Raw genomic sequence first — 26,079 nt, forward strand, 5'->3', positions numbered from 1 at the left:
GGTTCAAGCTTTGATTAGGTTACGTTTCTTCTGCCACTTTGGACAACCAGTGTTTTTTCTGTATGTGTTTCATTTGATTTTGAGATTAATCTACATGACCTTAGCCTTGTTAATATAGGGAAATAAAAATTCTAAACTTTTACTAAAGGTGTGGTTATTCATGACTGGAAGGTCATGCTGCATGACAATTACTGACTCCATTGATTATTGATTTTATTGGTTACTAATGATTGTTGTTTATTCGTGCATTTATTATTATTGATTATGTACTGGATCTATGGTAAGAACTTCTTAATTGTGGTTCAAAAGGTTAATCGACCTATTCGCGTCACCTTGTAAGTTTACTTATTAAGGTAGGGCGCGCTAACACAGCTAGCCAGTCACTCTTGCCTTACTACAATCTCCTCCTTCTGCCCCTGCCTCGTCCAGAAGCGCCTACATCCATGTACCACCAGCTTCTAGCAGGTGGAAATGGAGCATTAAACTCATCGGATTTGAGAATTGTTTTCTGTTTATGTCTGCAGAATTCTTTCCCTTTCCATGGTGTTGACCTCGTAATTACCGCCGCTGGTGGGTATAATCATAGATCACAGGTAATTATAGGTGTAGAGTTTGACCCTTTTAATGAGGACCTAAATCCAATGTCGAACGTGCATAAAAAAACTTGAGCCACAGAAGGGGCCTCAGTGGACGAACGGAAAACACGTATTACCCAGGTGGGAAGAGACACTATAGTTACAGTATAAACTAAATAAATTCGTTTAAAAATGGCAATCAATACAACAGCTATGATGATGCTGATGATAATAATATTTATAATTAACAGAAGTACTGCTATCAGAGTCATTATTACTGCTATTACGGTATTATTGTGTTACTATCAGTCTTAGCGGTTATTATTATTGTTATTATAATAATAGTAGTAATAATAATAATAATCTTCGCTGCATTTCACTAGTGGATTAAAACAGCGGCATTCCTTCTAAGCTGGACCTTTGTTTAATGCGCCTGAGGAGTAGCTCAGGGGGAGGTCCTGCTTCTTTCTGTGCGATCGCAGGTAGGACACTGCCTCCCAGTGACGAGGTGTGGATCAGCAGCTTGGAAACTATTTCCTGGCGCTGTTTTCAAATTGTAGTCATTTCGCTGCTCATATATTTGACTTCAGCATCGTAGGCAGCATGCCATACTGCATAGGGCTCTTGTGAACGTGGTTTGTCGGGCACCAGGCTCGGGTAACTGATGCACCGAAAACACAGAATGCAAATGACAGTCTTCCTTCCGTGGAAACTGAAGTCAGGGGACACACCGGTCTATTCGACTCAAAGAAGAACCAAACCCCCGAGTATCAACCCAGGGCTTTGGAGGGGTGCTCCCGCCCCACATTACTCTGAAAGAGAGGTGCTGGTGTACATTATCCTGGACCATTGCTTCTTCTGCGGCACACAGACCCTGGGGCAGAGGGGTTCTCTTTAGGCGGGTATCTGTGTCGGTTCTCGGTGCTCCTGTAAGGAGAGGGTTAGAGCAGAATCGACAGTGGGGGCCGTGGGCTCCCCGATGCAGTGTACACGCCCGCGGGCCCCACCACTTTATCATATATCTCTATTCTGCACCGCCCTTGGTGTGTGTGTATGGCACCCGGGGAGGGGACTGTGGCCGGCAGCTCTGGGGCCTGGGACAAAGGAAGGTAATTGGCTGGACTCTTCTGTGCTGGACTGAGAGGAAAGGTAGGGGCGGGAAAGTGTGACTAGGGAATGACGCACCGTGAGCTCTGGTCACCGAAACCAGACGAGGTTCACCTCGACCCCGTCCTCTCCGAGAGGTATCTGCCGAGCCTCTGCTGTCTGTGGGACTCTCAGTGTGCTGCCTCGCGCAGAGGAGGTGGTGCTGGGGCTGGAGTAGCGGCTCAACCCAGCTGCTTCACACAAGCCATGCCACCCCTACGTCACCACTGCCGCCTCTGGCTTCCTCGCGCGCGCTCTCGGGGGCTCTGGTAATGAAGAGCACCAGCGCCACACACAGTGCGCAGACACAAACGAGCTGTGCGTAGGACGGTCCTTCTCACGGCAGCGGCAAGGGCCAGCCCGCAGCCTGGCTCCCTAAAATCCAGGGTGTTTAGGGTGAAATGCGGTGACAGACACCCCCGTGCTGTAACAGGAGTGGAAGGGGCAGAGCGTATGTTCAGCAGGACCAAAGCCATAAATAAAGAGAAGGGCAGCGTAGGAAGGATGTGTGCGAAATGAGCCCGCTTTTTCCGGGAGACAGCAGGCTTCAGGGAGCTAGTTTATGCAGGGGCTACACCGATGGGAAGGTCGAGGGCTTCAGCATAGTGAAGGAAGAGCGAGATGGGTGGGAGGCGGGGAATATGGAGGTGCTGGGGAGGCAAGGGGACAGAGAGTACAACCGTGGATGCTAGAGTGAGGGTAACGGGGATATTGGGTGACTTTAAAGCGCAGAGAAAAGTGGGCAGGATGGAAAGGTGTGAGTACAGACCCTTGGGCGAGAGACAGAGAGACGGAAACGCGGAGATACGAAAGAGGAAACCTGAACCGAGTTCAAGAGAGGAGAGAAAGGCGAAAGGAAGGACGGGAACGGAGGAGGAGAAGATGTCCCATATTGTATAAAACGCGTAGCAGATCCATCAGTCCAGGTGCCAGCGGCAGACAGCGGGGTGCTCCCGGGCTTCAGAAGTAGGGCGCCGGTGAGACCAGGAGTGTTAGCTGACGAAGGGTGCTGGTGAGAATAGGGGTGCTTATGGAGGAATAATGCTAGTGAGGGGAGAGCTGCTGGCAGGGGAGGGGTCTGCTGTACCTAGGGTGTCCCGAGGAAAGCAATACTGGGGGAGAGGAGTGGTGGTGAAAGGGCGGGTTCTGTTAGTGGTAAGAAGGAGAGGTGCTGTGATAGGAGTGGTTGTCTGGAGGTATAAGTGTACTGCTAGGTGGAGGGTGCTTGGTTAGGATTGCTGGTGTAGGAAGGTGTTAGAAAGGGGGCGCTCAGCAAGGCGGTCCTTGTGAGAGTAGTTGGGGGGAAGGGGTGCTGCGAAAGAGTGCTGGTGAGAGGGGGTCCTCGAGAGCAGACGGTGCCTCGGAGGACGGGTGCTGGAGATGGTGGTAGTAGTGAGAGGGAAGGCTCTTGTGAAAGGGGGCGGGGTGTGCGCACAGCCCGGTGTCAGCTCCTTGCCTGAGGTTTCTGACCCCCCGCCCCGTGTGAAATGTCAGGCTTATCCTATCTGAGAGAGCGGGCTAGGCAGTCTGCATATCCCAGCGCCAGCTCCAGCGCACCACAGTCCAGCTCCGGTGCAGACTGAAAGCTGGTAGACCCCAGAGCAAGAGGGAGTAAAGAGTCCGGGACAAGGCGGGACCCCCCTCTGAGAAGCGCCCAGCGCAGGGCAAGCCCGGTCCTGTCCCTTCCAGGGTCAAAAGCAGTGCTTGCTGCAAGCCGTGTGCGGTGCGCGACGCTGTGTGCATCACAGGAGCATCCAGTGCACGCAGCATCCCTGACGTGCGGAACCACCCGGCGTGAGGACAACGCGTGCAACATCTCTGAAGTGAAGAAGTGTCCCGCGTGCAGAGTGTACTACATCCCAGAAGTGCAGAAGAATCAAGTGTGCTCAGCGCAGTGCTTGCAACACGTGGGAAGTGGGCGCGCATCCACTATGCACAGTGCAGTGGGTGCAACACCTCGGAAGTGCGGGAGCATCCAGTGTGTGCAGTGTCACTGGCACTTACTTGGAAGTGCTTAGGATCTCATCCGTGCAGCCGCAGTGCCAGGACCTCCAGTTGGCTTATTTCCATCGATCGTGTTTGACCTGCATTTCGAGCCCTGGAAGGCGCTAAGAGTCCAGCGTCAGTTCGCACCTCACCCCGGCGCCTCTGAAGCGCACGTCTGCAGCGCTCAGTGCCACCCTGTCTAGCCCGCATCAGTGCACCTTTAAAGCGCCAAAGGCTCCAGCGCTCCTAGCGCCTCTCAGTCGGCACTGCGCATGAAGATTGTTCAAGTGGCCACAGCAGGAACTTACATTATTCCCAGGGTCTCCCCAGAAAGCGATCACTATTTAAGCACTTCAAGCACCGACATGCTCCGAAGTGCTCAGTTTCTCCCGCAGTACTATAACGCTCCTAACCTTTAAAGTGCCAGGAGGCTAAAGTGCTGTATGTGCTGCTCTTCAGAACCTCCAGTGCCCGGACCCAGAGGCAGCTACAGCCTGATCAACCTCTGATTCCCCAGTGGGTACTCACATCCGTACTTCAAGCACCAGGAGGCTCCGAATGCCTCAGTCTATCTGACGTTCTTACTCATACAGTGCCAGAGTCTGAAGTGCTGTCTCTGCTGATCTAGAGACAAGGAGGCTGAGTGGCCCGAATTCCGCCCCGTGCGCTCTGCACCCCTGAACAGTGGAACAGCGACCCTGCTCTCGCCGTAGAAGTGCTCTGGTGCTCCAGGCGCTACATTCCACGCTTTGAAGCAACACGTGGACTTACCCCACAGCGGAGTACCGGGAAGTTTTTGCTCTCTCAATTTTACCTGACCTCACAGCGGCACTTCAAGCGCTTGGGATTATTGCCGGCACCGGACCCGTGCATCATATCATGCCCATGTGCACCACTACCTGCATCCTCCTCGCCGTTCTCTCCAGGGACAGCATGCAGCTCCCGTTCCCCTCCAAGGGCAGTATGGCCCGCACGGGCTGCCTCCTCTTAATCAACGCCTTGGTGCACCTGTCCCTGGCTTCCTCCTTCCTGACAGGTAAGTGCGTGCACTGCAGTGGATGCTGGTCTGGAGGGGTGGGGAAGCTACAGCGCTAAGACGTCAGCTATAGAACAATAATAAATGTTCAGGCTTTATAGAGCATTTTAGCGCACAGCGCAGTAAAGATCCATATTGCTATTACCGACCTTATTCGTGTTCACGTGTCTGCTCCCCCCACCCCCGCCCCCACCGCACCCATGCCCCCAGGGACGGGGAGTCTCGGGTTCAGCATCGAGGTGAGGCTCTGGTTTGGGGGTGTGCGGGGATCTCGCGGATCAGCTGCGAGGGTCAGGTGCAGAAGCTGCGGCCGGCCCCCTCCCTCCTGCGCATTCTTCTACACGGGAGCACAGCACAGAGTCCAGTGATGAATGAGGCAGAGCAGGCCCCGGCAGCGGCTCTAGGTCGGAAGCGCTCCTGCCCGGAGAGAAAAGAGAAACAGGCAGCTTCGCGAACATCTTCACAGGATCCGCGGCAGACCGAGTCTGTCTCTGGAGGTCCCGCAGCAATGTCTCCGAAACTGTGTACTTCCAGATGAGAGAGAGAATGTTCACAAGTCCCCACTGTCTACCAAAACATAGGAGAACCAGGGGACCTAGCTATGAATTCTCATGAGACAGAGACCTTTTAATGCATGGGCAAAGTGGGCAAGTGCCCCGGCCCTCTCTTTCCAAAGGGCACCCGGGAAAGTGAAACTTTTCTCTATTTACTCTCTGCGTTTTCTATTTTTCAGTCTAAACTTCTTTCCCTCTGACGACCTCTAAACCTTACGTTGTCCACTGTGTCATTTTAAGAATTTTGGGGGGTCCAGGGAAGATATTTCACATGTTTTTGCATGGACCTGTTAACATAATTTAGCACTGTTAAGCATGACGCAGGCTTGAAATAGCGAAAAATGCAGCAGGTTGTTCTGTACAGGGGCTCTCAAAATATGTTTTGCCTTGGGCCCTCCAAATCCTTAAGATGACACTGCCAGGAGAGACCTTAGATGAATTTATGAGGTCCGGGAACCTCGGTATTCAGCGCGCTATTATTTTAATGTTCTGCAGGTTGTGATTCAACAAACTTTGCTGGTTCTGTCGACGGGCTCGGAAGGTATGTACGTTCCACGGGAGATAGGTTCTGAGGTGTCTGTTCACGCAGGAGATTCGGAGATCTTTAGGTTCTACAGAGAGGGGTTCAAATGTGGTTATTGGTTCATACAGAGTTTTGTTCAGAGGTGGCTGTTTATGCAGAGTGAAGTTCGGTGACCCACGGAGAGTGGTTGCTGCATATTGAAGCTCGAATGTTGTGTAGGTTTATGCCGATTGAGGTTCGGAGGTGTTTATAGGTTCCTGCCGATTGAGGTTCGGAGGTGTTTATAGGTTCCTGCCGAATGAGGTTCGGAGGAGACCTGTGAGCTTTACAGGGAAAGGATTCGGAGTCGGCTGTGGGGTCACGCAGGCTGAGGCTGTTTGTGCACATAGGGGTTCAGAGATGTCAGAGTTGTACAGAGAGGGGTTCGGATGAGTTTATAGGTTAATTCAGACTGAGGCTGTTTGTGCACATAGAGGTTCAGAGGTCTGTGGGTTCTAAAGAGACTGTTTCGGTGGTGGCTACAGGTTAATGCAGTCCGAGGTTTTGAGGTGGCTATTTATGCACTTAGGGATTCAGAGGTCTAGGGGTTCTACAGAGTTGTTCAATGGTGACTATAGGTTTACACAGACTGAGGCTGTGCACATAGAGGGTTAGAGGTCTGTAGGTTCTTCAGAGAGTAGTTCGGTGGTGCTTATAGGTTCACACGGACAGGCTGTTTGTGCACATAGATGTTCAGAGGTCTGTGGCTTCTACAGAGAGTCGTTCGGTGGGGCTTATAGGTGCGTGCAGATCGAGGTTGGAGGTGGTTCGCAGATGTTGACACATTCTGACGAGAGGTGTAGGGAATGCGATGACCTTGTGGTGAGAGGTTGAGCTGTCCACAGGTTCTGAAGAGAGAAAGTCCTACAGAGAGACATTCAGACATTGTTAATTTCAGCAGACAGAGTGTCCACAGGATATGTCTCTGTTTTGCAAAGAGAGGTCATGTAATAGGTGTATTTGATATTGGTCTCAGGTGAATACGAGAGAGAAGGGAATTTCAGCGGTCTCCGTGATCTCCGCAGACATGATCAGAATTTTTTCAGTTCGGCAGCGAGAGCTCGAAAGATCTTTAGACATGCTGGTGAGACAGGCCCAAAGGCTCGATGAAGTCTGAGGAGAGAGGTTCAGAGGTCTCCACAAACTCAACGGAGAGTTCGTCTGATATTTTAACTATTGACGGTCCTTACCACTGGAGCAATCGTAAGAACTTTTGAAAGACCATCTTTTAAAGACATGAATATATTACACCTGCATTGCTTCAGGCCAGAAGCCTTTGACAAGCGAGTTTCGAAATCCGCCCTGTCATTGAAACACTCAGACAGTTCAGTGATACCCGGAGTCAGGAGGTGAATATTCTGTCACGAATTCTAATAGCAGCAGCCCCTGCAGTCCATCCTTACGTGGTCGGTAAATTAAGTACCGTTAAATTGGCTAATGATAACATCTGTTATTTACAGCGCCTTGGAACGTCAGAAATGAGTTATAAAGCATTATATAAAACAAGTTTTATGATCAGTAATATTGCTGCATAAACGTGTGGCTCAGTACATGGAGAGGAAGCGCGACCCACCTCTCACACAAGGAGGGCGCCCTACAGATCTCTGGGATATTGATTCTCAAGTGTGTACGCCTGTGAGATAGTTCACTGATGTTTCACTACGCCGAGTACTCCCGTATTTCCTTCACACTAAAGCTGCACTCTAGGCCAGCGTATTCTAATGTCCAGACAGAACTACATACAGCAGGTCCAACAACGCTCTTTAATATATACCGAGTAATGGATGTAAGGCAGAACCCCAGGTAACACATACACCACAGCATATGTTTCATGAGATATTAAACACTGACTCGATCATTACAGAACGTTCTATTATTATTACCTTAGAACAAGGGCTTCAGGCTGCATCGGAATGTGTTCTAGAGCACCACACGCATAGCTTCACAAATGCAAGACTCAACGTCTACAAAATACCATGTAGGCATCTTATGCAGCCTGCGATAGCTCAATGGACTACGTGCTTGCAGCAAATATTTACAGCGCTACTGAAGGGCATAATATGTGATATCCGGCATCACATAAAACCGCCAGTAATGTGCTGCAGTACTGTGTCGGCTTTATATATATTTTTCGTAATTCACTGATGTAGGAGCTTCAGCGCCCCCAGAGTGCGGTTACAAGTTGAGCCTGTACTCAAGTCTATGCCACGCAGTCCTGCCAGACTACCATGTGTACCATGGAATCCCTTTTCAGCGTGACGCTATTCTTTTGCCCACGTGTATTGACTAAGCAGTCCATGTCCGTGGTGCATCATTTCAGCATACCTGTAAGGCAATTGTTTTTTGTTATTATTCAGCTATAATGTTCTTCTATCAAAAATAATATGTCAGTGCTCCAGCCAAGATACGCTCTAAACTGTGGTACATCGCAGTAATTTACAAGGCAGAGTACGCTAAGGCAATGCACATCAACGATATGGAATGGTTAATGTAATGAGGATTAAATGTGCCCGGAGTGCTTTATAAGCCACAGCTGTGGGCTCTTGTGCTTCTAAGTGCTGAATAACAAGTGAACACAAGTGTGCTCGTCTCCTGGCGGCCTTCATGGGTGCACCTCTCTTATCACAGTGAGTTAGTAGAAACAGGCGCATTCACCCGTCGGGCTAACCTCCCTACCCAGGTGTTTGCTATTTGGATATTGAATGAAGAGTTTTATTAAGCTTGCTTGGAGGCGTCTTGGCGCTGTGCGAAATAAGCGCGACATTGCCCTTGTTGCCCGTGCCCCGTGCAACTTCTGCTCCTTCTTTCCCCATCTCAGGATCCGTAGCAAAATGTGGGAACGAGGGCGAGATTCTGCAGATCCCATTCATCACCGACAACCCCTGCATCTCCTGCGTCTGCCAGGTAAGAGCCCCTCTGCGTGTCTCGTGAGGGTGGTGAGTCTGTCCTCTCTGTTCATGCATGTGTACCAGAGCCAAATCTCCGCGAGGTCAGGTGTGAGGTCACGCCAGACACCAATAGACCAGCAGCGGGTTCAACTCTGAGTGCATGGGTACCGGCACCTGTGCACCGACCAGGCTACTCCTGCTTTGGAGTCGGCCAGTTGGTGTTTGCGCATGCGCAGCCAGACGGTTCCGTGCAGGGCACTCGAAGCAGTGTACCCAATAGAGAATCACCTCCTTCCGTAAGGCGGAGAGCGCCCATGTGTGACGCGTTTGTGCGACTGGGTGCGTTGGTGTGCGCAGGGTTACTTGTGTCTGTGTATCTGTCGTCACGTGTGTGCCTGGTTATGTGGCTGCGTGTACGAGTGGGCTGCTAGAGTTACTTTGCGTATTTCGGTGTCTGTGTACCGTGTCACTCAGTTCAGGTGTATTGTTTTCCCAGTGTATGCACCTGCTTGCGTAGCTGTGTGTGTGCCGGTGTGCATAGGGGTATTTGTGTCTGTCGGAGCCTGTGTGACTGTATGAAACGGCGTGTGAGTGTGGGCTTTTAGTGTGTGAGGCTGCGTATTTCGCTGTCTGTGCATATACATGGACGTCATTTAGGGGTCGCCAGGGGACGCACCTGGCTTGCTCTTTGTGACCTCTGGCACTGCCTTTGCGTCCACTGGCATCAGAGGTGGCACATTCAGTGCCAGGAACACAGTGACAGGACGTCAATATGGATGTCAGCTGGGGTTCCACTCTCTTTATTTTCTGTCATTTTTTTATTCCACTAATAGTGAATAGAATATTATTATCCTCTATTAGTGTAATAAAAGTGGAGTATAATTAGCTGGAATATGTCCTTCCATGGCAGCTGAGGTAAGTAAAACACTTTTAAGTGTATGTTGTGTGCGTGCATGCGGGTGAGAGTGTGTATGTACTTGTGAATATGTATGTGTGTGTAAATATGTGTCGGTCGGTGAATTGACGTCCCTGGTCATATACCTTAGTTTTGGTGTATTTTTGTGTAGGTGTATGCACCTGTTTGTGTGACAGTGTGAGCCTCTGCATGTGCATTCTTTGAGGGCGTGTTCAGTCTTTGTCTGCATCGGTTTGTGTGACTTGGTGTGTATGTCTGTGTAGGTCCGTCCTGGTGACCTTTACATTTGCGTGTATATGTGTGGAACAGCGTCTCTGTGAGTTTGTCTGGTTAACTCTTTCTTGCAGGTGTTGGTGCTCCTGTGTGCGCTTCTCTCTGCATGTTCCTGTGTGCATTTGGATGAGTTGATGTGTGTTTTTGTGCCGCTCCCCCTCTCTCTGTCTCCTTCTCTTCCAGTTATCAAATGCTGAATGTTTTCCAGCTGAGAACGAAATCTGCGCACCCATTGCTTCGTTTCCGGGTTCGAATGTGATGCCCTTGACAGTCTGAGCGGCTACAGCAACAATGTGGTGGTCAGAATGTGGCAGTTCACTGCCTTGTGGTAATATTGTAGTCCAATAGCCCAGGCACGCAGCCTTTAAACTGCAGCACCACCCTCTGTAACTCTTCTCTACTCTGACAATCTTTCCTTTTTGTAACGGGGAGTACGCAATTCTCAGAAGTCCGAAATTGCAAACATTATTCCCTAAAATTGCTTTCATTTTGTCTCGAATAACTTCTTTCATGGAAGAAACGGTGTTCGCTTCAGGTCCATCAAATCTGGGAGCAACCTTTGTTTGGTATTTACATGCGTCATCGTGTCATGATAGTAGAGGCTGAATCTTTGTCCCAATTGCAGACTTTGTTGTGTCATGGAAGATGTGTTTATTGTATTCTGGGATTTCACATTGCATGCTAAAGTTTCTTAACTGATCAGTTCTTGTATATATTCAGGGATTACACTTTGGCTGGGTCATCCTGGTGTGTACAAAACTTTAAGTGAAAAGAAACACTTTTTCACTGCCCAATTTGTTCACCTGGTTTTGCAGAGTTGGTCCGTGTAAGACTGGTATGTAGGATGGGGCGAGTGTCTGTCCCTCCGGCACATATTTTCAAAATTTGATATGAGACAATAGAATGTTCGTGAGTTTGGTGGGGCTTGGTGGTTTTCGAAAAGTTATTGGTTTGCTTGTTATATTCATGTTGGTATTTATGCATTACCTTTCACAGTGCTCTAAATACAGACTGGCAAGAGCTATGCTGACAGCAAATACCATACCTCTGATAGATTCCTGTGCTGGACCTATAGTATCTGTTAGCCAGGAGGTTACATGGTCTTTCGAAGGGGAGCTTTAGGGTTTGAAAACTATAAAAGGGAGAGTTTCAGTGGATAAGTAATTACATTCAAATTTTAGATGCCACAATGAATATCAGCAATATACATAGTGGATGAAGGCCAACCATTAATGTGTAACAAAGAAATAGAAATGTTAACCATAGACAAAACACACAGGATAGTGGATGGGGAAAGGGGCAGGCTCACAGCTAACGGGAATGGGATTAGCCAGGAGTAAGAGGGGTTTAGGGAAAGGTATAGAGGGGGTGTCACCCACCTACACAAGAGTAAGCCAATTGTATTACTCAGGGGTGGATGCATGTAACTTATGCATTTGTAGTAGGTTTATCCTCGGAGTTTATGAATAACAAATGTAGTAAACTTACTACAAAGTGTAGACTTACTCAAAAGTATCTTACCTTTGTGAGTCAGGCCGTTAGAACTTTTTAACATAACTTCAAAAACTTACTTAAGGAGGACAAAAGCTTCTTGTGTTTAGGTCAGGCAAACCAGATAGTGCAAACTGTCTGATTGCCAAAGATATATTGTGGGCTTACCAAAACATACAGGTGCTTGCAGACCCATTGCTTACCATTTGTTGGATTTACTGCCAGTGCTTGCTTTCTGTTGGATGACTTTCCTTGTTTCAGCCTGGTCATCTTGTGTTTGCTGTTCCCAAGGAACACGGCGTTTTTACCATTTCTCTGATTGACTGGCTTCTATGCTTCTTCTGCTCGCTTTGAGGCAACTACTTTTCTCTTTTTTTTTAAAAATACTCCTTTAGAATGCATGTGTTTTCCAGCTGTCTTCCTCAAGTGATTTCTACCCCTATCCTCCATGTTGCTCTTTCTCACCCATGTGCTTCTCCCACGCTCCAAATTGCTCTATTGCCCATCTGTTTTTCCTTATACCACTGAATTCTTTCCCTCCTGTCGCTTCTACCCGCCTACCATGTTGCTTCATCCCATCCCCACTCCAAGCCACTCCTGCAACCTGCTCATCCATATATATATATATATATATATATATATATATATATATAATACATATGCATATATATCTATATCTATCTACGTATATATATATATATATATTTTTTTCTTAAGTGGTTTCAGACTGCTTTTCTTTCATTTACGACCCATCTTGAATGGATAAATGTAAATAAAATAAAGTTCTGTGCTCTTTTATAAATGCATGCATGCACGTTGAATGCATTAATGCACGTACAAAAATGAAGCACATCAATGCACTTTTTTTAGCCTTGCTGCACAGCCATAATCCTGTGCAGTACGACTAAAAACATTGGCAAAGTCAATAGGTCTCATAGACGAGACCTATTGGCTTTGCCAGCGTTTGTTTATATTGTAATTTTAACACAACTAGTCTGCGGCTTCTGCTACTGCATGTTCCATTATAGGTTCCTCTATTTCTCTCTTCGTCACTGAGAAGAAGTTTGCGGGGAACTTTCCTTCAACTAAATTCAGCTTGAGGGTTGTACTGCAGAAATCATCTAAAAGGCCCTTTTACCAAGCTCAGCATAGTATACTTGAAGTATAAAAGCCGCTCATCCTATCTTTAGAACCAGTGTAAGGGATTTTATTTAATTCAGTTCTTATAAAGTGTGTTCAGCACAAAGTAACAGGGTACTTTACAACACAATTTAAAGGTAAGTACTGCAGGAGAGATAAGACGATTGACATTGTCATTGAAGTTGAATAGTATAGTAGTGAAAGTGAGTGAACCATTCACCGTTCAGAGAGAATATTTAAACATTGTATGAATTTCGAATAATATTGATAATAATACAATTTCTAATAACACGATTTAAAATCTGATTATTTTCAGATGTTGTCTGGATTGAAAGTTATCTTAGTTATTATAGATGGGGGTTAGTGGCCATGCCAAAAACAGAACCCAGATTGGAATTCCCAAGGAGATATAATTGTTGCAGGTGTATTCGTCTATTTGGTTGATTCTCAGATCTTTGAGAGGAAGCCAGGTCTGTGATGGGCTTTTAGCTGGCCAGCTCTTACAGATCCGCATTAGGTTTCTTGAGAAAATAATGAACATGGCCTATCATAAGGGACGCTGGCAGACAGCCTGGCTCAATGAGAAGTTAATGGTTTTCAGACGCAATGGGAATGGGACAATGGAGTGTTCCTTGATTAGAGAGGTTGGGGTGTGATCTGATGAGAAATCTGAAAAAGTAAACTTTTCCTTAATGTATCCAAGGTGATGGTAGTAAATACACCTTAGCTTAAAGTATGAGACAGGTTTACCAGTTTGTATATGTTATCCCTGATTGTCACAAGTTTGTTGGGGAAATGGGTGGCTAAATCAGTCAATCTGGATTCAATGTGGGAACAAGAAATGGACTCAGTAGAAATTTTTGGTATGATTTCAAAGAGGTATTTTGGTCATCTTGGTGTCTGAGAAAGTTTTAATTTCATGAAGAACGATTCCTCATAGTATGATGTGTTTCCATGTTTTTTTTACCAACTTTGAATTTCTGGAGGTGAGTGGATAAGGAGGACTTTCTCCAATGCCTTCCAGAGATGTGAGAGTTTTTGTTCATCCTTTTTATGTCACCATTACATCAACTTGAGGATTCTCTGGTTCTTTTCAGTTTGGAGCTACACTGGGCTAATTTGTCCTTAATGCCAGAGATGATATCAATCCGATGCTCTGCTACCTTTGTGGGGGCCGCTATTTGGTGCTATTTGTAATATTACCAAGTTGAACAAGGAGTGGAGGACGTTCACACCTCCAAAGCCACATACTTGCACTTTTTGTTAATTTGCAAACACATAAAAGTCAAAGGGAATACATTAACTATACCAGAAAGACATGCTTCAGAATGAGATCTAGATCAGCCAGGCCTTCTAGTGGTCCAGTAGTCATTTGAGTCATCCCACATCGGTGAATCACGGCACATCTCTATTCAACACATTTTTCAAAGAGGCCAATTTGCCAATGAATGGTAAACAGACTTGAGTCCAAAGTCAAACCGATTAGGTTAGTGCATAACGAAAGCAATTGAAAGGAAATAATTGTTTTTTATCCAGGAATTAATTGTGACGGTTTCAGCAAGAAATCCGAAAGGCAGCCAATTTATATTAAGATTTTTCCAGTTTATCGATAGCATCATTTGTTAATTTTACATCTGTAACTCAACAAATACTGGTATAAATTAATGACTAGAGGAAGATATATTGTCCAATTCATGTGTGGATGAATTATCCAATGTCTTGGACTGTATTACCCTGAGCAGGCTAAAATACAATGAGTCGTTCGGGTGTCAGCACACTGGACAAAACAACGCTGTGTACTGGGGTGAAATATGACAAGCAGCTCTCTTTGAGTAACGCTAACAACAACAGGGGGTGTGTTGTCCTGTTATAATCATAATACAAATCATGGCTCTCTTGCCACCTGCACAGTAAGTATATTCATTGAACAAGTCACAGACCATGGAATGTCTGTTTTGTTTCCTTTGAAATGGATTGCCTTTAGACATGTCACGTGCCTCGCTGCTGACTTTCTACTATCGTGTAAACATTCTGAACCCGAATGATCCTCATTAATAAGGGAGTTCTTTCCCAAATCTGAGAGATCCCCTTGTCATTTGGATTACCATCTTGGTCCACAGCTCTACCAAGTTTTCGAGTTTATTCACTGACTAGGCACTCCACTCTAAGTTTATTTTTAATTTACTTTGCATTCTGAGACTAGTAGTTTTGGTTACCCTGTAATAAAACCAAAACTATAACTCTCAGAATTCAACGAAAAACCCCAGTCTGGAGCACCTAGTCACACACGCTCCTAGTACACTTGGTAGCTATGGGTCCAGGTAAACTGGGTTCAGTTGTCAGGTGTTATTTATTGTGCTGCTTAAGGGTTTTCAGTTTTTGTCTTTAGAAAGGCAGTTACTGTTAAAGTAGTTCTCCACTGCCCTGATGTCTCACCACAATGAGAGTAAGGTTCTGTTGATATGGCATTGCAACAACGAGAACCCACTTTGCTACTGTCTGCATGTGAAACTTGGTTTGGATTGTCCCTTGGTGATCAGAGGCTACTGGCCTCCAGCTGTGACAGAGGAGTCATTCAAGTCCAAACTCACTGGAGGAGATGATGAGGGGTAGAGAATCGGAGCACAGGAAATTAGCATAGCATGCAACCGGTAATAATGCAGTGTTCAGTGAGTGTTTCACAAAGTAAACAACATTTTAATACAGACAAAACTAAATAATACATATCAATATGCAAAGAAAACATGAATTCTATAGCTCCACCCTAGCCAGATATGAGTACAAACGATTTCCATCTCATATTTAAGTATATGGCTGATATGAGTCTATGGTGGTGTTCATGATGGGTTCCTGACTTCACAAACACGGAACTGAGCTGATTTTCCGAGCACAGAACCTAGGCCGACAAATAACAGCCAGTGGCTACAGTGAGATGGGGTTATCAGTATACTTCTGAGCAAAGGCTGCTATAAAGCAGAAGCGCGATGCACAACTTTGGTTTAAAAGTCATTAAGTTTAGTGGCCAACAGTCCCAGTTACTACGCTTCAAAGTGAAAGACACCCTTGTGTTTGTCTTGCAGTGATGTGTGCTCCTGATCAAAGGGACATGTGTTTTCTCAAGGGTTCGGTTCACGTTCTGTGAACCCCTTCTGGCCCCGTACCATGCCTTCCAAAATGGACAGCTAAGCCCATCACAAACCTGGCAAGCAAAAGTGTTCCTAAAGGGGTACATAATGACCAACATCCAGTGCCTGGTGCAATCCATGGGAGTACAAAGTCCTAAAGGCACAACTGATTCTTGCACATGGGCACCATGTATTTCAAAGCATTATGTTTAAAGAACTGCTACTTGAAGTTTATTTTTTACGGTGCCCGGGTGCCCACCAGATTGATAACTGGTCACAGACAAAGCTGGAGATAGGCCAAGTCTTGTGGTATGTAGCAAGAGTTTAAATTGTTATGTATCCCCAGTATCCTCAACTGTGGAATGTATTTAAATGCGGTTTTGGCTGCTTGATTAGTACTTTCACCTCAAGCTACCAGTCTGATAACCCCAAGAAAGAAAAAAAAAGACAGCAGGATCCTAAAGGCTCCATGGTAGCAGAGTGCACTGAAATTACCCTGCTGCACTTGCGTATCTTGGAAAAAGCAGGTGCACCAACCAACAGCATAGACAATGTCTCTTCCCCTCTGGAAAATGTAGTCAAATGCTGTAGAGTCTCATCCTGAACAGCAGCTGCGTGACCTGATGTGCTGGAGTCGGGTAGACCACACAAATTCCTCAGGCTCTTATAGACAGCTGAGCTGTTGAGCTATTTTCCCTAGACTGGCTTGCTGATTTATTGTGCTGTCCAACATCGTCTCTCACAGCAAGCAGGGGTAATGTCCGTGCAAAGCAGGCCAACAGCGCTCCTGGCTCAGACTTGGTCTTAGTCTTGCCTGGGGTCAGCAAGAAGGCTGACCCTGTCGCTGGATCGGAACCCTCTTTACCAAGAACTGAGGTGTGTCCTCAGTTCTTGGTAATGAAGGATTCTGAAACAATATACTCATAAGGCTGGCCAGTATTTAACATGAGTGATGAGAAGTCAATACCATCTACCATAGTTCAAGATCCAATCAAATTTTGCATGGCCACTTCACAATGGACTAACTCCAACCCCTAGTCAACAGGAGGATCTCCTGGACGGCTTCTAACTGGCTGGAAAAAGGGAAATTGATTCATGTATTCTGGCAGAGGTACTGTAGCTAGCATCATAGGATGGGGACTATCATCTATCTCCTATTATCATGCTGTACTGTACATTAGTACTAAATGGGAAATGGGGCACTTCTAAGTCAGCAGAGACTTGGGCAGCCTCACACAAATCATCCACAATTCCAGTGTAGGCACATATGCACACATAAACCGCCAAAATGGATTTCCACAGGTTGTCTCAGAGACACACACACATAGGTCCTAAACATGTGAGTATACATCCTTTCACACTTATCCCAGTCAATTGAAAGTGAACGACTTAATTAATGGAGGCTGGTGGAAACTTTGACTTGGGGGAAGCTAGTGTACAACTGGTCTTGACGAAGACTCAGGAGAGCAAACTGTCACTAATGCCTGATTAGCCTAATTAGGAAGGGTCTTAAAGGGGGTGCACTTCTGGTTTCACACTCAAATTTAATAAGAAGGTTGTCAGTGAGCCTGCATGATTGTCAGGCTCACTAATGGTAAAAAAAACAAGAAAAAAAAAAAACAGTGTAATGGCAGAGAAGAATGCTGCCCAGCCCGTGCAGGGAACATCCTGTCCTTGCGTGTATGTAGAGGTGAGATGTACTGCATGTTGGCTGAAGGGTCCTGAGAACAGTGGAAAGTATAACTCCTAACACAAGTCACACAATTTAGCCATGCCTCAAAGTTGTCATGGAAACAGAACTAGATCAGCACTTGTAAGTTGCTCTCTGTTCTAGTACGACTCCTATCTTTGCTGTTCTGAGTACACAGCAACGTAGGATAATCCTATTTAGAAATTAAATAACGGCCCTGGCCCTTGTTATTGTTAGGGTGCACTTGCTCGACCTGCGCTGCACAGCACATATTACATTGTGCGCCAGGCACTGGTTCAGTGCAGCCTATCACTGTGAACTTATGCCTGCCCTGAGGTAGTGCATGAATGAGAGGTGGACCGGCTGCTTAAAGGTGCAGGTTCTCTTTTCATTGTACAAGTAGCAATCATTCTGCATTACAAAGGGGGACAGAGAACCCCCTGCAGACAGGTGCAATGAGTGATCTGAAGGACGATGCATGGATAGAGGGTCCCTGGACCCCATCTCTCCCACATCGAGGAACAGCCTGAGGAATCTCCTCTTTGTGGTAAACAGTCTGTACCCCTGATAGCTCCTTTGCCTCAGTTCTTGGATTTTTAATACATCATGGGCATTGAGGCAAATGAGGGAATTCCCCCTTGACATCACACTAGTGTTACAGATGCATCAGTGCGATCTGTAGCACAAGAAAGGCCACACACAAGTTTGTGTTGCCCTTTCTGTAATGCTAATTCACCCTAACATCACCACATGCAGGCTTGCACACCTTTGTGCCCCTGGGGAACATTTGATAATATGACCACAGGTCAGGAAGAGTGCCTGTTTGGTACAAGACCTTCCATTTCCTGTTTGGGTTGGAGAGACATTTTAGGTTGAGCGCACAAGCTCTGTGACCTGTTGTAAGTATTGAGGGCTTTTAACCACGCCCACTGCACGCCCATCACTTTCACTCGTTTGTGGGCTTGCCTTTCAAAAATCCTTTATTATCATTGGTAAATGCTTTACTTTTGTCAATCCTCTGAGCGGTTTTGTTACCGCCTTGTAGACTGCCCTTTTTACATCGATAATTGCACGACTGTCAATATGTTTGACTGCAAGTGAAATTCTTTTTCTTTTTGTGTCTCTCTTTTACGCTCCTGCTCATGGTGGCAATGGCACTTTGGATCGGCATGCTCATGTCAACTGTTTTCATTTTCAACTTATGTGGCAAGAAAAGTCCAGTTAGGAATTTCCAGTGCTAGTAGCTCTAACTCGAGCCGATGCGAGACCCATTGCATTGCATTGCAAATGCTTGTTTCTCTTTGTGGTGTAGAAAACGTTTGAGGGTGATGAATGTGACCAGGTACTTTTTTTTTTTTTTACTCTTCAGGGTCCTGGATCGGAATGAGTTGTATGGTTGGGCAGATTTGATACTCTTTGTTTTGTTGACAAGGGAAGTGAGGAAAGCAATCTCGGAAAAGGCCAGATATTAACATTTTGGGAAAAGTGCGAATACAGGGAATGACTAGGATGATATATTCCTTTCTTACTGAGGTAGTAAGGAAGTGGAGAAAATCACCTGTCATAAGTCAATATATATATATATATATATATATATATATATATATATATATAGTGCAAATATATTATGCCTTCATGTTCATTCCGTTGCCCACACTGAACTAAAAAAAACATAACCTTTGGAAAGACAGAGGGGTCAAGAGCAGACACTGTAAGGGGCCAGGCATGACATAAATGTGTGGTTTGGAGTTGCAGGAGTTACCAGCGAGTGAGTTCTGTCCACCTGGACGTCCACTGGCTTCTTCGCTCCTCACACTGCACTCTCTTCTCATTGTATTTATCATCAGAGACTGATGTGGTTATATAGACGGAACTGCTGGTTCTAAACCTTTAGGACCAGCACCGTTCATGAACTCGGCGGATGTTACTCTTATTTGACATGCAATTTGTACGATGTGGGATTTTGACATGCTCACAGTAGGTGCAAACAATGTGCACGTCACTCTCCATTTTTTATTATCAAGGTGTTAATTTGGTGCAAAATGCACACTCAGTACAAGGCCCAAATTTTATTTTATTTGTGGTGGCATGTTTTTACACCCGTTTTTAACCACCATGTTCTCATAGGCGCAGTAGCAGTTGTTCATAGAAAACCATCTGTAGGAAGTTGGCTCTGTATGTGCTATTTCAAAGTAAGGAATAGCATGCACAGAGTCCAAGGGTTCCCCTTAGAGGTAAAATAGTGGTAAAAATAGATAATACTAATGCTCTAGTTTGTGGTAGTGTGGTCGAGCAGTAGGCTTATCCAAGGAGTAGTGTTAAGCATTTGTTGTACATACACATAGACAATAAATGAGGTACACACACTCAGAGACAAATCCAGCCAATAGGTTTTGTTATAGAAAAATATCTTTTCTTAGTTTATTTTAAGAACCACAGGTTCAAATTCTACATGTAATATCTCATTTGAAAGGTATTGCAGGTAAGTACTTTAGGAACTTTAAATCATAAAAATTGCATGTATACTTTTCAAGTTATTGACAAATAGCTGTTTTAAAAGTGGACACTTAGTGCAATTTTCACAGTTCCTGGGGGAGGTAAGTTTTTGTTAGTTTTACCCGGTAAGTAAGACACTTACAGGGTTCAGTTCTTGGTCCAAGGTAGCCCACCGTTGGGGGTTCAGAGCAACCCCAAAGTCACCACACCAGCAGCTCAGGGCCGGTCAGGTGCAGAGTTCAAAGTGGTGCCCAAAACACATAGGCTAGAATGGAGAGAAGGGGGTGCCCCGGTTCCGGTCTGCTTGCAGGTAAGTACCCGCGTCTTTGGAGGGCAGACCAGGGGGGTTTTGTAGGGCACCGGGGGGGACACAAGTCCACACAGAAATTTCACCCTCAGCGGCGCGGGGGCGGCCGGGTGCAGTGTAGAAACCAGCGTCGGGTTCGCAATGTTAGTCTATGAGAGATCTCGGGATCTCTTCAGCGCTGCAGGCAGGCAAGGGGGGGGTTCCTCGGGGAAACCTCCACTTGGGCAAGGGAGAGGGACTCCTGGGGGTCACTTCTCCAGTGAAAGTCCGGTCCTTCAGGTCCTGGGGGCTGCGGGTGCAGGGTCTCTCCCAGGTGTCGGGACTTTAGGTTCAAAGAGTCGCGGTCAGGGGAAGCCTCGGGATTCCCTCTGCAGGCGGCGCTGTGGGGGCTCAGGGGGGACAGGTTTTGGTACTCACAGTATCAGAGTAGTCCTGGGGTCCCTCCTGAGGTGTTGGATCGCCACCAGCCGAGTCGGGGTCGCCGGGTGCAGTGTTGCAAGTCTCACGCTTCTTGCGGGGAGCTTGCAGGGATCTTTAAAGCTGCTGGAAACAAAGTTGCAGCTTTTCTTGGAGCAGGTCCGCTGTCCTCGGGAGTTTCTTGTCTTTTCGAAGCAGGGGCAGTCCTCAGAGGATGTCGAGGTCGCTGGTCCCTTTGGAAGGCGTCGCTGGAGCAGGATCTTTGGAAGGCAGGAGACAGGCCGGTGAGTTTCTGGAGCCAAGGCAGTTGTCGTCTTCTGGTCTTCCTCTGCAGGGGTTTTCAGCTAGGCAGTCCTTCTTCTTGTAGTTGCAGGAATCTAATTTTCTAGGGTTCAGGGTAGCCCTTAAATACTAAATTTAAGGGCGTGTTTAGGTCTGGGGGGTTAGTAGCCAATGGCTACTAGCCCTGAGGGTGGGTACACCCTCTTTGTGCCTCCTCCCGAGGGGAGGGGGTCACATTCCTAACCCTATTGGGGGAATCCTCCATCTGCAAGATGGAGGATTTCTAAAAGTTAGAGTCACCTCAGCTCAGGACACCTTAGGGGCTGTCCTGACTGGCCAGAGACTCCTCCTTGTTATTCTCATTATTTTCTCCGGCCTTGCCGCCAAAAGTGGGGCCTGGCCGGAGGGGGCGGGCAACTCCACTAGCTGGAGTGTCCTGCTGGGTTGGCACAAAGGAGGTGAGCCTTTGAGGCTCACCGCCAGGTGTGACAATTCCTGCCTGGGAGAGGTGTTAGCATCTCCACCCAGTGCAGGCTTTGTTACTGGCCTCAGAGTGACAAAGGCACTCTCCCCATGGGGCCAGCAACATGTCTCGGTTTGTGGCAGGCTGCTAAAACTAGTCAGCCTACACAGATAGTCGGTTAAGTTTCAGGGGGCACCTCTAAGGTGCCCTCTGGGGTGTATTTTACAATAAAATGTACACTGGCATCAGTGTGCACTTATTGTGCTGAGAAGTTTGATACCAAACTTCCCAGTTTTCAGTGTAGCCATTATGGTGCTGTGGAGTTCGTGTTTGACAGACTCCCAGACCATATACTCTTATGGCTACCCTGCACTTACAATGTCTAAGGTTTTGTTTAGACACTGTAGGGGTACCATGCTCATGCATTGGTACCCTCACCTATGGTATAGTGCACCCTGCCTTAGGGCTGTAAGGCCTGCTAGAGGGGTGTCTTACCTATACTGCATAGGCAGTGAGAGGCTGGCATGGCACCCTGAGGGGAGTGCCATGTCGACTTACTCGTTTTGTCCTCACTAGCACACACAAGCTGGTAAGCAGTGTGTCTGTGCTGAGTGAGAGGTCTCCAGGGTGGCATAAGACATGCTGCAGCCCTTAGAGACCTTCCTTGGCATCAGGGCCCTTGGTACTAGAAGTACCAGTTACAAGGGACTTATCTGGATGCCAGGGTCTGCCAATTGTGGATACAAAAGTACAGGTTAGGGAAAGAACACTGGTGCTGGGGCCTGGTTAGCAGGCCTCAGCACACTTTCAATTGTAAACATAGCATCAGCAAAGGCAAAAAGTCAGGGGGCAACCATGCCAAGGAGGCATTTCCTTACACAACCCCCCCCCAAACGAAAGAGGATGAGACTAACCTTTCCCAAGAGAGTCTTCATTTTCTAAGTGGAAGAACCTGGAAAGGCCATCTGCATTGGCATGGGCAGTCCCAGGTCTGTGTTCCACTATAAAGTCCATTCCCTGTAGGGAGATGGACCACCTCAACAGTTTAGGATTTTCACCTTTCATTTGCATCAGCCATTTGAGAGGTCTGTGGTCGGTTTGAACTAGGAAGTGAGTCCCAAAGAGGTATGGTCTCAGCTTCTTCAGGGACCAAACCACAGCAAAGGCCTCCCTCTCAATGGCACTCCAACGCTGCTCCCTGGGGAGTAACCTCCTGCTAATGAAAGCAACAGGCTGGTCAAGGCCATCATCATTTGTTTGGGACAAAACTGCCCCTATCCCATGTTCAGAGGCATCAGTCTGCACAATGAACTGCTTAGAATAATCTGGAGCTTTGAGAACTGGTGCTGAGCACATTGCCTGTTTCAGGGTGTCAAAGGCCTGTTGGCAGTCCACAGTCCAGTTTACTTTCTTGGGCATTTTCTTGGAGGTGAGTTCAGTGAGGGCTGTCACAATGGATCCATATCCCTTCACAAACCTCCTGTAATACCCAGTCAAGCCAAGGAATGCCCTGACTTGAGTCTGGGTTTTTGGAGCTACCCAGTCCAGAATAGTCTGGATCTTGGGTTGGAGTGGCTGAACTTGGCCTCCACCTACAAGGTGTCCCAAGTAAACCACAGTTCCCTGCCCTATCTGGCATTTGGATGCCTTGATAGAGAGGCCTGCAGATTGCAGAGCCTTCAAAACCTTCCTCAGGTGGACCAGGTGATCCTGCCAGGTGGAGCTAAAGACAGCAATATCATCAAGATAAGCTGTGCTAAAGGACTCCAAGCCAGCAAGGACTTGATTCACCAACCTTTGGAAGGTGGCAGGGGCATTCTTTAAACCAAAGGGCATAACAGTAAACTGATAATGCCCATCAGGTGTGGAGAATGCTGTCTTTTCTTTTGCTCCAGGTGCCATTTTTATTTGCCAGTACCCTGCTGTCAAGTCAAAGGTACTTAAGAATTTGGCAGCACCTAATTTGTCTATGAGCTCGTCAGCTCTTGGAATTGGATGAGCATCTGTCTTGGTGACAGAATTGAGCCCTCTGTAGTCCACACAAAACCTCATCTCTTTCTTTCCATCTGTGGTGTGAGGTTTGGGGACTAAGACCACTGGGCTAGCCCAGGGGCTGTCAGAGCGCTCAATGACTCCCAATTCCAGCATCTTGTGGACTTCCACCTTGATGCTTTCCTTAACATGGTCAGACTGTCTAAAGATTTTGTTCTTGACAGGCATGCTGTCTCCTGTGTCCACATCATGGGTACACAGGTGTGTCTGACCAGGGGTTAAGGAGAAGAGTTCAGGAAACTGTTGTAGGACTCTCCTACAATCAGCTTGTTGTTGGCCAGAGAGGGTGTCTGAGTAGATCACTCCATCTACTGTACCATCTTTTGGGTCTGATGACAGAAGATCAGGGAGAGGTTCACTCTCTGCCTCCTGATCCTCATCTGTTACCATCAACAGATTGACATCAGCCCTGTCGTGGAAGAGCTTAAGGCGGTTTACATGGATCACCCTTTTGGGGCTCCTGCTTGTGCCCAGGTCCACCAAGTAGGTGACCTGACTCTTCCTCTCTAGTACTGGGTAAGGGCCACTCCATTTGTCCTGGAGTGCCCTGGGAGCCACAGGCTCCAGAACCCAGACTTTCTGCCCTGGTTGGAACTCAACCAGTGCAGCCTTTTGGTCATACCAAAACTTCTGGAGCTGTTGGCTGGCCTCAAGGTTTTTGGTTGCCTTTTCCATGTACTCTGCCATTCTAGAGCGAAGGCCAAGTACATAGTCCACTATGTCCTGTTTAGGCTCATGGAGAGGTCTCTCCCAGCCTTCTTTAACAAGGGCAAGTGGTCCCCTTACAGGATGACCAAACAGAAGTTCAAAGGGTGAGAACCCTACTCCCTTCTGTGGTACCTCCCTGTAAGCGAAAAGCAGACATGGCAGGAGGACATCCCATCTCCTTTTGAGTTTTTCTGGGAGCCCCATGATCATGCCCTTTAATGTCTTGTTGAATCTCTCAACCAAGCCATTAGTTTGTGGATGGTATGGTGTAGTGAATTTATAAGTCACTCCACACTCATGCCACATGTGCTTTAGGTATGCTGACATGAAGTTGGTACCTCTGTCAGACACCACCTCCTTAGGGAAACCCACTCTGGTAAAGATACCAATGAGGGCCTTGGCTACTGCAGGGGCAGTAGTCGACCTAAGGGGAATAGCTTCAGGATACCTGGTAGCATGATCCACTACTACCAGGATATACATATTTCCTGAGGCTGTGGGAGGTTCCAGTGGACCAACTATGTCCACACCCACTCTTTCAAAGGGCACCCCCACCACTGGAAGTGGAATGAGGGGGGCCTTTGGATGCCCACCTGTCTTACCACTGGCTTGACAGGTGGGGCAGGAGAGGCAAAACTCCTTAACCATGTTGGACATATTGGGCCAGTAGAAGTGGTTGACTAACCTCTCCCACGTCTTGGTTTGTCCCAAATGTCCAGCAAGGGGAATGTCATGGGCCAATGTTAGGATGAACTCTCTGAACAGCTGAGGCACTACCACTCTCCTAGTGGCACCAGGTTTGGGGTCTCTGGCCTCAGTGTACAGGAGCCCATCTTCCCAATAGACCCTATGTGTTCCATTTTTCTTGCCTTTGGATTCTTCAGCAGCTTGCTGCCTAAGGCCTTCAAGAGAGGGACAGGTTTCTTGTCCCTTACACAGCTCTTCCCTTGAGGGTCCCCCTGGGCCTAAGAGCTCAACCTGATAAGGTTCAAGCTCCAAAGGCTCAGTTCCCTCAGAGGGCAGAACTTCTTCCTGAGAAGAGAGGTTCCCTTTCTTTTGCTGTGTTGCAGTTGGTTTCCCAACTGACTTTCCTGTTCTCTTGGTAGGCTGGGCCATTTTTCCAGACTCCAGCTCTACTTTTTCACCCTGTGCCTTGCATTGTGCTCTTGTTTTCACACACACCAGTTCAGGGATACCCAGCATTGCTGCATGGGTTTTTAGCTCTACCTCAGCCCATGCTGAGGACTCCAGGTCATTTCCAAGCAGACAGTCCACTGGGATATTTGAGGAGACCACCACCTGTTTCAGGCCATTGACCCCTCCCCATTCTAAAGTAACCATTGCCATGGGATGTACTTTTCTCTGATTGTCAGCGTTGGTGACTGTGTAAGTTTTTCCAGTCAGGTATTGGCCAGGGGAAACCAGTTTCTCTGTCACCATGGTGACACTGGCACCTGTATCCCTCAGGCCCTCTATTCTAGTCCCATTAATTAAGAGTTGCTGTCTGTATTTTTGCATGTTAGGCGGCCAGACAGCTAGTGTGGCTAAATCCACCCCACCCTCAGAAACTAGAGTAGCTTCAGTGTGGACCCTGATTTGCTCTGGGCACACTGTTGATCCCACTTGGAGACTAGCCATACCAGTGTTACCTGGATGGGAGTTTGGAGTGGAACCTTTCTTGGGACAGGCCTTGTCTCCAGTTTGGTGTCCATGCTGTTTACAGCTATGACACCAGGCCTTTTTGGGATCAAAGTTTTTACCCTTGTACCCATTGTTTTGTGAAGAGGCTCTGGGCCCACCCTCCTGTGCAGGTTTTTGGGGGCCTGTAGAAGACTCTTTACTATTTTTAGTTTTGGTTGTCTCATCACCCTTCTGCTGGGGAGTCTTTGTGACCCCTTTCTTTTGGTCACCCCCTGTTGAAGTCTTGGACACCCTTGTCTTGACCCAATGGTCCGCCTTCTTTCCCAATTCT

At 47.2% G+C, this 26,079-nt stretch overlaps 1 protein-coding gene across 1 annotated transcript in view; it reads left to right on the forward strand.

Moving 5' to 3' along the window:
- Positions 1 to 2,067: 2,067 nt before the first annotated feature.
- The window catches only part of BMPER (BMP binding endothelial regulator), a 387,098-nt gene continuing 363,086 nt past the window's right edge, over positions 2,068 to 26,079 (forward strand). Inside the window, exons 1-2 of the mRNA XM_069215488.1 lie at positions 2,068 to 4,743; positions 8,678 to 8,763. Of these exons, the coding sequence (XP_069071589.1) occupies positions 4,587 to 4,743; positions 8,678 to 8,763 (243 nt within the window). The 5' untranslated portion in view covers positions 2,068 to 4,586. The remainder of the gene's footprint in view (positions 4,744 to 8,677; positions 8,764 to 26,079) is intronic.

This window comes from Pleurodeles waltl, chromosome 2_1 (genome assembly GCF_031143425.1).
Source record: "Pleurodeles waltl isolate 20211129_DDA chromosome 2_1, aPleWal1.hap1.20221129, whole genome shotgun sequence".
Classification (NCBI taxonomy): Eukaryota; Metazoa; Chordata; class Amphibia; order Caudata; family Salamandridae; genus Pleurodeles; species Pleurodeles waltl.